We start from the raw sequence: 14,322 nt of genomic DNA, 5'->3' as shown, positions 1-14,322 counted from the left end.
GAGAATTTGTGGGCTCATTGTTGTGACTACAATACCCACTGGTTTGCACAAGAGCTGGGAGTTTTGAAGGCCACGCTAGGCAGGACCAAAGAATGAACCAACACTCATGGGAAGCGGGGGTCTGAGCAGGCCAGGTTGGTCCAAGCTGCAGTACCCCCAGGTGCACCCAAGAATTGGGAGTGGAGGTGAGCAGGGATGCATCATGTACCAGCACTCAAAAGCCTAGGCTGGGATGTGGACTATGCTGGGCAGGATCCTAGCACCTACTGACACCTGACATCTGCGTCTGGGAGTGGGCCTGGTGGGGGAACGTGAGGAACTCCCCTACTAGGCTATAGCTCTTGCTGGTGAGCACTTGAGTTGGGGCTGGATGTGGACTAGACCAGGCAGGGCTGTTCCAGTTCTCAGCATGTGTGTGGGCTGGCTCCGGGGAGTGGGAGGGTGGTTGAGGGGCAGACCAGGCAAGACCAGACCAAATCATAGCACATGTTGGCTTGCATGGGAGCCAGGACAGGGTGCCAGCCAGGCCTGGCTAGGCTTCTGTGCCTGACTCTTTGCATGAGAACTGGGGGTTGGGGGCTGACTGGGCAGGGAGTGGGCTGGGCCAGGCCAGGCTGCAGCACTCAGTGGCAGAAGGCAAGACAGGATGGGTCATGCCGGGCTGGGTCAGAGCAGCCACTGCCTGTGCAAGATCTGTGGCTGGGAGCAGGTGCTTGAGATGAGGCTGGCAACAGAACCGACCAGGTGACTATAAGCAGCACTGTGTGTAGGCTGATGTGGATGATGGACTGAGCCAGATCTCTCACTGTCTGGCACACACGAGAATCAGATGAGGGTTCACCACAGATGGAGTTTCTTTGGGGAACCCCCAACTAGACCACTGGACTAAAAACTCTGGCCACGAGGAAAACAGAGAATCTGTGCTCTCACCTTGGAATGCATGTATCAGAACTGGGCCTCCTCGGTTGCTGAAGCCTGTGACGTGGATGGCATGTCCAGGTGCACACGGGGGATGTGACAGCATCATGGCAGAGGATGGAGGGCGAGCATTGAACAACTCGTATCTGGGCAAATGGAGACTCTAAGGTAGACTGTCAGCCAATGAACTTTGGAAGGAGTTTCTCCTTCTTGGAGCAGCAAACCCAACATCTCAGAACTATTGAAACCACTTAGCCAGTGCCCTCAGAGCACGCTCCTCATCCGGAAGCTAGGCTGCTGGGAATGGTCCTATCCCCTCTCTTGCCCCCTTCCCCAGACAAAGGAGAAAAAAATTTGGGAGCAATTTTTTCATTGGCTTTTCTCCATACCTGGACCCTCCCCACCCTAATCACATTGGTGTAGTGGTTCACATGGGCGTACATCCTTTTCAACTATGTAAACATCATGAAAAATAATTTACAAAAAAGTTCAACATGTAATATTTGTACTTTTTATGGAATGTAGTACAGTGGGTTTTTTTGTTTGTTTTTGAAGATTTATTTTTATTGGAAAGGCAGATACATAGAGAGGAGGAGAAACAGGGAGATCTCCCGTCTGATGATTCACTCCCCAAGTGACCGCAACAGCTGGTGATGTGCCGATACGAAGCCAGGAACCAGGGACTTCCTCCAGGTCCCCCACGTGGGTTCAGGGTCCCAAGGTTTGGACCGTCCTCGACGGCTTTCCCAGGCCACAGGTAGGGAACTGGATGGGAATTGGGGCTGCCAGGATTAGAACCTGTGCCCATATGGGATCCCAGCTCATTCAAGGTGAGGACTTCAGCCGCTAGGCCACCGTGCCGGGCCCAAAGTGTAGTACAGTGTTTGCACCTATGCTTCCCATACACAGATTAAACCAGGCAAGTATCCTTTCTATATTCCTGTTTCTATGCTTGTAGCTTACTTACTAGTTCCTCTCTGCCATGTCTTTGTGGACGATGACACAGTTTGGTGAATGTCCTCTGTTTTGGTACCTGTTCTCCAAATTGTTTCTGTCACTACTTTCTCCCCCTTTGATAATCTTCAGTAAACATTATTGTAACTTCATATTGACTTCTGGTATGAAAGAGGACGTGTAATTCTTTGGCTTATTTCACTGGACATAATGGTTTTTGTTTCCATCTTTCTCTGCACTTACCATGATTTCATTTTTTATGGCTCAATAATATTCCATCGTAGAGATGCACTACATTTTATCAGTTTGTCCATCGATGGAAGGACAACTAATTTTATCTACTATTTTGGTTACTGTGACTAGTACTGCCCTTAATGTGAGAGTGAAGGGATCTCTTTTATATTCATTTCTTTTTGCTGGTCTTTCTCCAGGGTATATTTTTGACTTCTTTGTCAAATATGTTGACTTTAGATGCATGGATTAATTTCTGGGATGTGTACTGTGTTTCACTATTAAATGTGTGTTTTCATGATTACCATGCTGTTTTGGTTATTATAATTCTGTAATCTGTCTTGAAATCTGGCATTGTGTTGCTTATACTTTATTATTTTTTTGTTGAATACTGCTATAGCTTTTGGAGTCTCTGTGCTTCCACATGACTTTTAGGATTGTGTTTTTTTTGTGCCTGTGTGAGAAATGTTGGTATTTTTATGGTGATTACATTGAATATCTAAACCACTTTGGATGCTTTGGACATTTTGATACTAAATTAGTCTGTAGGGCCCGACGTGATAATGTGGCATTTGGGGGTCTCACCTTGAATGTGCTGGGATCCCATATGGGTACCAGTTCTAATCCCGGCAGCCCCAATTCCCATCCAGCTCCCTGCCTGTGGCCTGGGAAAGCAGTTGAGGATGGCCCAGGCCTTTGGAACCCTGCACCCATGTGGGGGACCTGGAAGAGGCTCCTGGCTCCTGGCTCCCAGCTCCTGGCTTCGGATTGGCTCAGCTCCAGCTGTTGCGGCTGCTTGGGAGGTGAACCATGGGATGGAGGATCTTCCTCTCCTCCTTTCTGTGTCTCTGACTTTGCAATAAAAATAAACAAATATTTAAGAAAATAAATTTGTCTGTAAATATAGGAGGTCTTTCTATTTTGTATGCCTTGATTTCTTTCAATAGTGTTTTATAATTTACTAGAAAGAATTTTGTTTTTCATAGGTATTGTGAGTAGAATTGCCCTTAAACTCTTTCTGGGCCTGGTGAGATAGCCTAGTGGCTAAAGTCTTCACCTTCCATGAACTGCGGTACCAAATAGGCACTGCTTCATATCCTCACTGCTCCACTTCCCATCCAGCTCCCTACTTGTGGCCTGGGAAAGCAGTCGAGGACGGCCCAAAGCCTTGGGACCCCGTATCCGCGTGGGAGACCTGGAAGAACCTCCTGGCTCCTGAATGGCTCAGCCCCGGCTGCTGCGGCCACTTGGGGAGTGAACCAGTGGGCTGAAGATCTTTCTCTCTGAATCTCCTTCTCTCTGTGTATCTGCCTTTCCAATAAAAATAAATCTTTTTTTTTTTTAAGTTTTCTGACCTTATTATTGATGAATACACACATTGCTGATTTTTGAATGCTAATTTTTCAAGTTTTACTGAACATACCAGTTCGAACGTGTTTTTTGTTTTTTATTTGGTTTGTTTAATTTTTATGGTTCTGACCCTAGTGGTGGCACCATTAATACAGCATATTTACTCTATGGTGAATTCACTGCTGACACATTTTCAATTTTTCTCATAGATAATTGGAAGCATGTTATGAGAAAGGAGGGCACTAGATTGCTAGTGTAATGTGAGAATTGTTTGGTGGCCTGATATGTGTTCTGTCCTGGAGTGTTCTCGCGAGGGTAAGGAGGACGTGCGCCCCGCAGCTGCTGGCTGCCGTGTTCTGTGGGTCTCCTGGGTCCACCTGGTCTCTAGTTGAATCCTGATGCGTCTGTCGGTGAGGGTGGGTGTTTTGGTACCTTGTCCATTAATGAAGGTGGGAACTGTCATGTACTGGCTTACTTCCTTATACTCAACTCACCGAATTGCTAATGCTGAGTCAGTTCTTCCTTTGAGAAGTGGGCTTTTCCCTGGAGTTGTCTCTGTAGGTTCCCTCGGCTTGAGTTCTGGTTGGATGCTCAAGTCAAGTATCATTTGTGATCGGTGGCAGGGAGCCACCCCAGCAAAGGAGGCTCCTTCAGTGCCAGCAGGGGGATGTAGCTCCTGCCGACAGTAGTCAAGGTGATGGCAGTGCGTGGCCCACGTCTGGGAAGGACAGGTGTGTGCTGCTGTGCACGACCGTGTATCTGTGGAACCAGGTGCAAGTCTGGAGAAGCATGCCCTCAGCCTGTGACCTGAGGGTGAGGGGAAAACAGCAAACTGCAGTGTTACAGGTGGCTCCCCCTGCTGGGCGGCAAGCCTGGTAAAAATGTGGTCCTTCCGTAGCTGATTGCTAATGCCATTTCCCTGGAGATGGGGCTACGGGGACTCCCCTGCTTCACCCCCCTTCTCAGGGAGGACTACCCACTCCCTGCCCCGTCTCACCTCCCCACCAGTGTTGCCAGTGTGTCTGTGCTGTCTTCACACTGACATTCCAGGTCCGTGTCTTACGGGATTCCCACGTCTGTTTTTGACCCCAGGCATCTACCTTAAATGACAGGCATTTTCCTACTCAACAGCTCTGTCAGTGCAAATGCCTAGGACTGTGATTGATGGTTCCTTTATAGAACTGATACCTTGTTTTCTATTTTACTCAAGAGACTACTCTCTTCTCCAACATGTGTTATCTTCCCAAGACACATGTTCTATGCAGCACATCTTTTTCTAATATTAACTTCTCAGAAGCCAGAATTGCCAGGTGTCACGTTTCTTGGCACTTCCCCATTGGCACGTGAGACCCCCCAGTTCCAGGAGCAAACTCTAGGACCCCATTACGTTCTCCTTGAGTAACTTCCACTGCACTCTGTTCCTGTGTGCATTTCAGAGCCGACTCTGCTGGTTTCAGACGCCATTCCTCCACATACATGCTTGTAGAATGTATCGTATGAAGGCTTGTGAGCGTATTGCAGGCATAGGTGATGAGGGAAAACACCTCCTTGTGGAGTTTCCTTCCTTCTGAGGATGCGAAGCCTGAATTTCCAAAGTGGCTGCGATCCTGTTAGAACTCAGCACCTTTGATGGCAATTTTTCAACGGAAGTTTTTTGTTTGTTTTAAAGATTTAAAGGCAGAACAACAGAGAGGGAGTTGTTTGTCTTCCATCAAATGAGCAAATGAGTAAACTGGCTAGATCTGGTGTGGCTGAAGCAAGGAGCCCCGAGTTGCATCCTGGTCTCCGCACATGCATGGCAGGGGCCCCATCGCCTGAGCCATCCTCTACCGCGGGAAGCTGTGGCAGAAGCAGAGCAGACATGAGATGCCGTGAGATGCTGGGATGCAGGTGGCAGCTTAGCTCCCTGTTTTTTTGTCACAGGCTGTGGATTAGTTATGGAAGTTGTGAACATGGGTTTTCTTACACTCATGTTTCTCATTTATTCAGTCATCAAAAGGCACCAATCTCATGGAATTGTAAGGATTGAAATAGTATTTATGTAAAAGCTTTATTACCATGTGTATCAGTAAACATTAACAAATACTATGGGCATCTGATTGTGTTCTCTTTGGATGAGACTGGGAATAAATCACCAGTTGACCACAAGCTTAACTTTTAAGCTCAATAAATTAAGATGGGGGCCCGGCGGCGTGGCCTAGCGGCTAAAGTCCTCGCCTTGAATGCCCCGGGATCCCATATGGGCGCCGGTTCTAATCCCGGCAGCTCCACTTCCCATCCAGCTCCCTGCTTGTGGCCTGGGAAAGCAGTCGAGGACGGCTCAAAGCTTTGGGACCCTGCACCCGCGTGGGAGACCTGGAAGAGGTTCCAGGTTCCTGGCATCGGATCGGCGCGCATCGGCCCGTTGCGGCTCACTTGGGGAGTGAATCATCGGATGGAAAATCTTCCTCTCTGTCTCTCCTCCTCTCTGTATATCCAGCTTTCCAATAATAATAAAATCTTTAAAAAAAATAAATTTATTAAGATGGGCATATTTGAGAATTTTTAGTATCTTGCTGGTGCATTTCAACAAGAGCTTTCTGTTTTACTAGTCAAACATTCAGGCTCCGCTCGCCTACAGTGAGCTCTACGTGGAAGGATTTTACTCAGGAGACTTTGGGACGGGAACCACAGCTGCGCAGCAGGACAATGCTGGACCTGCTTTCAGAGATGCCTTTACGTAGCAAGAACCATCAGCTCCTCAGGTGCTCATTAGGGCAGGTGCAAGACTGGCCTCTCAGGAAAGCCCAGTTACAGCTTTTTCATGTATCTGGAGTTTTCCCGCTACTATGTAACTGTTGGGGCTACTTGTAACAGAAGTGAAGTCCTTCACAGTATAGTTAATGTTAGTACCATCCTGCATAGTTTTTAAGGTAGGAAGAGCTAGCTTGTTAACTAAAGTTAGAGTAAAGGATTTTCCTAACCCTTTCACTTCCAGCTGCTTAGAAAATACAACAAAAATAGCACTGGTGGTATTTTTACCTGGTAGACAGTTGATCTGACAGATAAAATGTGTTAAATCTGTGTATTATCAGGCGCCCAGGATGGTAGCCTAGTGGTTAAAGAAATTGCCTTGCACCCTAGTATCCCATATAGGTGCCGGCTCATGTCCCAGCTGCTCTACTTCCCATCTAGCTCCCTGCTTATGGCCTGGGAAAGCAGTAGACGAACAGCCCAAAACCCTGGGACCCTGCACCAGTGTGGGAGACCCAGAAGAAGCTCCTGGCTCCTGATCAGCTCAGTTCTAACCACAAGGTGGCCACTTGGAGATTGAACCAGTGGACGGAAGATCTTTCACTCTCTCTCTCCTTGTCTGTAAATTTGACTTTACGATGAAAATGAATAAATCTTTAAAAACCAAAAAACCTGTGCGTTATCAGTTCGCTGGGCTGCAGTTACCAGCGGTGGTGGGGAACGGCAAGGACGTGGATTAGCAACAAGAAGCTGCCTTGAGGCTCCGGCACCAGTTTCCTTGGGAACTGTGTGTGGGCACAGGAAGCCTTTCATTTCTTGTTCATTTCAGGACAAAACAAAGATGAGAAGGAGAAAAGGTGACAAGTAGGGCGTGTTTCTTTTTTCTGGTCACCACAGGTCAGACAAATCACGAGCGCCCTGCAGGTGCCTGTGCGGATCCACACTGAAGGTGAGGGTTTTGAAAGACTTCAGGAATTCTGTTCTGAGTCAGAAAGCTGGTGTGGCCTAAGTTCTGTTTAACCTCACCTGGTGGTACATGTTACTTTCTAACTTTAAATATGATGGGGGAGGGATGGGGAGAGACAGTTACCCTGAAGCCACCCACATCTGCTAAGTCATACTCTGAGGTGTCTTCACTGAACGGTCCTCGGCAACTTCGGTCACAGTGAATACAGCATTGCAGCCACCTGGGTGTGTGACACTTAACTCTTCCGTGGTTCAACGGAAGCACTCCATTTGCAGACTAGTCACTGCATCGTGTAGTATGTCATGCACTTCAGGATTCTTTCTAAAGGTTCTGGAAGCTTGGCCATAACTGGCATGCCTGCAGTTGGGATTTGGGAATGGAGTCTGCCCAGTCAAGTGCATCACTGGCTTTATTGACCTTTACTGTGAATTCTGAATAAAAGGCAGAAACAACCTAAATTAGTATGTAGAAAAATAAAATTTTTGGAAAATAAAAATTGTATGGAAGTTAATTGTATACCAGTATTTTCTGTATGCACTTCGCAGTGAATTATTTATAGGTAACACATTCATAAGAAGTCAGTTCCATGGTTTAAAAAAAAAGTTTAAGAAATTTACAGTACATATTGAAAGCATGATACAAATGGAAATTGAAATCTTTGCATTCATTAGGAAGCCCAGTTTTTGCTGAAAGTAGCATTAATATCATTCACATCAGATTTTAGTTTGTTATACATCTTTGAAGTTCAGCAAGTGCCAATAAAATGAAAAACAAGAAGTGTTATTTACTTAGAATGAAAATAATTTTGAAGGGGGAAGAAAACCCAGAAGATTTTTATATGATTATTTAATTCACGTACATAGAATTTGAATGAATTTGAAAGGAATGAAGATATTTAAACACTAATAGAAAATCCTTAGTCTTAAATTTGTGTAACTTTTCAATCCATCTGGTAGTATAAAACTGGGATTTTTTCATACAAACAGCAAAAGTTCAAATTACCTTTTATATGTTCCTATGTATCAAACTGTATTGATTTACTATGAATTTGAAGAACGTCAGATTTAAAAAGTAGTGCCTGATTCTTTTAAATTCACAAAGACCTAACATCCCAAGTAACATGTAAACAAACCTCTAGTCTGATCAATGAATTCTTTCTAATCTCTTCAAACCAACGAAACGGTATTGGAGCTAATGTGACTTATGTAAGTATGGCTGCCATTTGCATTTTCACTGTTTACTAATGTAGCAAATAGGGAAAAATTTTCAACAATTTATTTAAAACAAACTGACAGGTTTAAGCACCTGCCTTCAGAAAAGCCAGCAGCATTTTTTTTTTTTAATATACTCAAAGTAAGATTTGGCTTAAGCCCTTAATACCTTCCTGAACAGCCATGCAGCTGAAAGCCCTCGGGAGCTGTCTCATGAGCATAGAGCATTTTGCAATTTTTCCCCTGGATAATAAAGGGAAAGCAAATCCCGATCTTTTTGAAGAACAGCTGTCATGTTTAATACACTTAGAGCTCTATAAAACTAGAGCCACTATCATATATGCTTATAGATATATACCTCTTAGTTTTTAATAAAGTCTCTTGCTTCAAAATTTAAGGATGATCTTTTTCCTGGTCAGTCATTTCAAGGGAACAATAAATAAAGTAGAAAAAGATGAATGATTTTGCATATTTCTGTGGAAGAACGGAAAACATTTATACGTTCGAGAGGTTCAGAAAACTGTACAGAATGAACAGCTTATATATACTATCTGTGCAATTCTTCTTGGTCGGGGCATTTCAACGCAAGAGCTCCTCCAAGCAGCCACATTCATTCTTGTCCAAATCCCTCTGTTTCTTCGATTGCAAAAAGTAGTTTTTCCTTTAGTTGTTCATAACTCTTATACGGTGGGAGATCCAGGCGATTAAAACTGAGCAAAAACAAAATCAGAGGTTTTCAATAATTTTGAAAGGATTTCTAATTGTTTTTAAAGCATGCTATTGCTGCATGTTAACATTTCCAAATTTCTTAGAGCAAGCCATTTTACACCTATACATAAATAATATTTTAACATTTCTCATAGAAAATGATTTGCCAACAGAAATGGAAGCGATACACAGCAAAACTAAAAAACCAAAAAACTTTTCTATAGTACTCCTGTTACCTTGTTTCACGAGCGCCCTGCTAACTTTCGTTTGGCCAAGAAAACATTTCTGGCACATTCCTCTGTTTGCCAGTTAGTTCTTAAGGATCGTTTACATGTTAGACATTGTGCCAGGCACTGATGATATATTGATAAAGAACTCAAAGTCCCTTTCCTGGTGGAACTCAGGTTTGGGGGAGCAGGTCCTCCCTGGACCAGGTTATTGTAAGTAGAGTCTCTTCTAAACAGACTTCTGAGACTAATGAAAAAACTAAAATATGGCAAATGCTTGAAGTGATGAGTGCTTTTCAATCTACACAGGGTCCCACTTAATGATGACCTGTGTGACTGGATGTCTGCGGCTTTGGTTCCCACCCTCTCTGTGACCGTGAAACTGCTGCTCAAGACAGAACCTTCCCGAATCCAGCTGTGGACGGGGGGGGAGGGGGGGGGCGGCGGGCATTGCCGTGGATTTCCAGGTGGCCCTCTGCCACGTCCACTTCCCATCTGGCCTTGCAAGAGTCAAGACATATGAGACTAAAAGCTTTTTGAACAAGACAGTCAATTAAAACAGTGTTGTTCTCAGAAGATACTACCTTCTCTGTATTTTAAAGGATGGCGAAGATACTAGGGACAATTGAACACAGTGCTTATTGCCCTGCCTCTCAACTCCAGATAAAGTCACTTCTAGTTCTCTTAGATCTTTCATATATTTCCTCTGTGAATTTTGTCTACCAATTTTTCTTCATTTTTCCCCCTTTTGATCATTTTGGTTGCCAACACATCCTTGTATTCTCTGTCTCATCAGATTTTGTTATTTTTATCTTATTTTATTTATTTTTTGCTACAATCTATCTAGTCTTGCATCACTGCCAGGGGTACTCTGCCAAAAAAGATACAGTGTTTTACTTCGGGCCATTCTTGATGAACCCAGGGCAAGGGAGTCCCCGGCATGAAAGATGTGTGTGCTCTCTCCTGTCGTCTCCATTACCGTAATGCTCCTTCACATACGCTCCCCTCCATGAACAAGCTCTCTATGGCCCTCGGGTCCCGAATACCCCATTATGCCGAAATCTGTTATTCATCAAAATCAGTGCAAATACTCCCAATTTCCTCCAAGCTCTCTTTGGGTATCTTTCTTTTTGGTATATTTAATTAATCTTTGACATTAATTCACTGGATCAAAAGCCTTTTTTTTTCTATTTTAGCATTCACTGTAATCTAGATCATCGAAGTCATACTATTTTTCTGGGCAGCTGCTCAATAAAACTTTCCTTCTATGAAACACAAGCCAAGTTTTTCTAATACTTACCAGCTCTTCCAATTTTTTCTCTTTAAAAGGTTTTTTGAGACTGATTTCACTTTATATGAAGGTTCTTCCCAAAGTTTAAGGAAATATGGAATTCAAAGATAAGTTTATCTTTGTGGAAAAACTATGGAATGCATGCAGCCTCCAAGAACTTTGGAAGATCCCTTCAGTAACATGATATATTATAATTCCAGTTAACTTCTCCTGTCTCAATAACCTCTCTCAGGTAAGGCCAGAGGCTTTCCACGGCTTTTGGTCACAGGACACTCTTTGTTCTTAAATATATTGAGAACTCCAAAGAGATTTTATTGCATGAATTTCGTTAAATTTATATGTTATAATAGAAAATTATTTTAAAATATTTTGAAATAACTATAGCTTCTATGAAAAGAAAATAGCTACAAAATAGTGTATAGAGTGACTATTTTATAGTTTAGCAAGTCTATCTATTTGGGTTCTGAAATCTACTTATGCATATTAATCTATTTGTACTATACTGCTTTGGATTTAGTATATGAAATCCTAGCACCATACAGATAGTTATAAAAATGGAGATGGTTAGGTTAGGCACAAAGAGGGGTTTGAGGTCATATCAAAGAATATTTTGCACTACCATAAGATTTATTGGTCTCTTTTGCACTTTAAATGAGCTTTTTACTTATGTGTGATCCTTTAATACCATGCACTTACTGGTCATTTAAACATACTATTTAAACAACTTAGAAAGTTTTTCTAAATGTGTTTAAGTTATAAAATAGGGGAAAATTTTACTTCAGTCTGCAACACCAGCACTATGAATCTCACCAATAAAGTCTTAGGACTTACAGTGGTATATATAAATTTTTGAAAATTCCAAATTTTTGCTTGAAAATTTATGGTCAACAAGTGTCCATTTTTTTCTCTTAGAGTCGAAGTGTTGCTTTAAAACAACAACAAAACAACCTAGCTCAGCATTCCAGTACAACCACCCAAGACCTCCCCTCCAAGTAAACAACCGTCCTCTGGTGAGCAGGGTGCTCCGTGAAGACCTGCTCTCCCAGCACGCAGAACACACAAAGATGCAAACTCACGCAGAGACTTAACGACAAAGAATGAGTGAGTGTAGCTTTTTTTCCCTTTTTTCTTTCTTTCTTCTTCTTCTTCTTTTTTAAACCACTGTTCTTTCTCAAGGGTATAGTGTTGAAAATGAGGAACACAGAGAAAGGGGCTTGGTGCCACTTCCTTGGTTCGTGTTAAAGCATGACGAGCAAGGCTGCACTACAAGTACAATGTCAAAACAGCACAAAGGCAAATACTGGCTTTAGGATGAAAATGCTCTTGACCTCTGGACAGAACCACTTCTCTCTAAGCTATCCCCGTTCCCATGGGTGCTGCAGTAATTCTGCAGCGAACCTCCCTGCATTCATCCTTTCTCTATGCCTTTGCCTCAGTGGTTTTCTTCCCTTGAATTCTGTTTAAAGTTCTACTTAAAGTCCTCCAAATCTCCTTAGAGTGAGATCCCAAATTCTTTTCAACTCCCTTGACTCATGCAGCTGTCATTCATTTCCCAGAATGACAATCTGTTACTTCAGGATCTTGGCTTTACCGCAACCTTCATGTTCAAAGGCGGCTTTTACTCCCTCTCTCCCCAGCAGCATGCCCTTCATCACCTTACTATTTTCTCCTCCAGGAAATCTAGGGTCATGTTCTCTCTGTTACAGCACTCCTGTTTCTACCTAGCTTTCATTTCATATCCATCCCACAGGGAGCATAAAGTTCATAAGGGCAGGGGCCTGAAGTACCAAGCGGTGCTCTCAATGTTTAGTCAGTGGATATATTTCTCGAGCCGCTCTCTTAAGCAACAAGAACCCATTCTGAAGTGTTCGTAGAACATTGTATTAGTCTGTTCTCCAAACAAAATCCTCATCACTTTAATGAACAAGCAGTCATACTGAATCTTACATATATATTTAAAAAAAGCAATATTCTTTCCAGCTTTCAAATTCCTATTCAGGGTTCTTAAACTTACCATGTATGGCTTCTTGGTAACCAGGTGTCTTTGCCCACTTTTTCAATGCAAAATTTTTGAGGCCCATTACTTCCTAAATCAGAAAACAAGACAAAATTTAGCTGGTCCTTTGAACTTGAATGAATGATACAGAAAAAAAAAAAACAATTACAATTGAGAATAGATGTTGTTTCTGCTTGTCGAGGCTTCCTGCGGCAGACCCCCAGCAGGAGGAATCCCACGAGGGGGACAGAGACTGTTTCCAGATCCCCGATCCGCTCACATCACCCCAGGCAGGAAAGCACCACTCTCCAGGCTCTCGGGCACAACTTCCAAATTTTGTCCTACAAATGACTTTGATGTTAATTATTCATTTCTTTCACTGCGGAACAAGCCCTTGAAACAACAGAGAGTGCTAATCCTTCTGCCTAACAGTCATTCCATACGGTGAAACTTGCATTTACCCATGAGCTCAGCAAATCCTCCCAGAGGTAAGCGGCAGGTTCCAGTGACAAACTGCAGTAGTCGCATTCTTACTTCATTGTCTGTCTCTTTCACAAACTGTGTGACAGAATCAAAGCAAGACTTGAGTTGGTTCCAAAGGTATATGATACGAAATAGTTGTGATAGTTCTCACTTATTAAGGATAGACACTGATAACCCTGTTATGAATCCTACTTAAGGTAATTCTCACGGTGACACTACAGGCCGGCCAGGAAATAAACAAGAGGTTTAGAAAGCTTCAGTCACCGGAATGACATCATACCCTAAAACATGTGAAGAAGATAAATGTGTTTTTGGGTTATAATAGAGAGCTGTGGCCGACCAGGACCCTGGCAAACACTTGCCATAAGTGCTTTCCATGCATTTTGTTGTCACAACAACTCTTTGAAACAGAAATCAATTTTTAAAATTTTTATTGGAAAGGCAGATTTACAGAGAGAAGGAGAGACACAGGAGGAAGATCTTGTGTTCGCTGGTTCACTCCCCAAGTGGCCACAATGACTAGAGCTCAGCTGACCCAAAGCCAGGAGCCAGGAGCTTCTTCTGGGTCTCCTATGCAGGTGGTGTCCCAAGGTTTTGGGCTATTCCCTACTGCTTTCCCAGGCCACAAGCAGGAAGCTGAATGGGAAGTGGAGCAGTGGGGACACGAACTTGTGCCCATATGGGATCCCAGCCTGAGCAAGGTAAGGACTTTAGCCAGTGGGCTATTGTACCAGGTCCGAGATGGGTATCATGTTTAAAAAAGATTTATTTTTTATTGGAATGTCAGATTTATAGAGAGGAGAGACAGAGGGCAAGATTTTTCATCCATTGATTCACTCTCCAAGCAGCCGCAATGGCTGGAGCTGAGCCAATGTGAAGCCAGGAGCGTCTTTCAGGTCTCCCACTTGGGTGCAGAGTTTCAAGGCTTTGGGCCGTCCGTGACTGCTTTCCCAGGCCACAAGCAGGGAGCTGGATGGGAAGTGGTTCCCATATAGAATCCTGGCACGTGCAAGGCGAGGACTTTAGCCACTAGGCTACAGTGCTGGGCCCAATGGGTATCATTTGTAATATCCCTGCTCTGCATACAATAAAGTGGAGTCCCAGATGGGCTACATAATTTGTCCTTCTGAAACTGCTAAAAAATTGGCAGAACCAACATGTGAACTTGAGTGTGACTGAATTCTAAACCACTGTTATTTTTCCCTAGCTCAGTTGCTGTTCTCTATTTTAAGTCATGGAAAACAAATGAACAA

At 43.5% G+C, this 14,322-nt stretch overlaps 1 protein-coding gene across 2 annotated transcripts in view; it reads right to left on the bottom strand.

Moving 5' to 3' along the window:
* Positions 1-7,730: 7,730 nt before the first annotated feature.
* WWP1 (WW domain containing E3 ubiquitin protein ligase 1) overlaps positions 7,731-14,322 on the bottom strand; it is a 73,142-nt gene continuing 66,550 nt past the window's right edge. For both annotated transcript variants that reach the window (XM_058668771.1, XM_058668772.1), the window contains 3 exons: positions 13,048-13,144; positions 12,605-12,677; positions 7,731-9,074 (listed from right to left, as the gene is read on the bottom strand). In XM_058668771.1, the coding sequence (XP_058524754.1) occupies positions 8,975-9,074; positions 12,605-12,677; positions 13,048-13,144 (270 nt within the window). In that variant the 3' untranslated portion in view covers positions 7,731-8,974. The remainder of the gene's footprint in view (positions 9,075-12,604; positions 12,678-13,047; positions 13,145-14,322) is intronic.

The sequence above is a fragment of the Ochotona princeps genome, chromosome 9 (assembly GCF_030435755.1).
Source record: "Ochotona princeps isolate mOchPri1 chromosome 9, mOchPri1.hap1, whole genome shotgun sequence".
Lineage (NCBI taxonomy): Eukaryota > Metazoa > Chordata > Mammalia > Lagomorpha > Ochotonidae > Ochotona > Ochotona princeps.
This window is presented reverse-complemented; position numbering and strand designations above follow the sequence as displayed.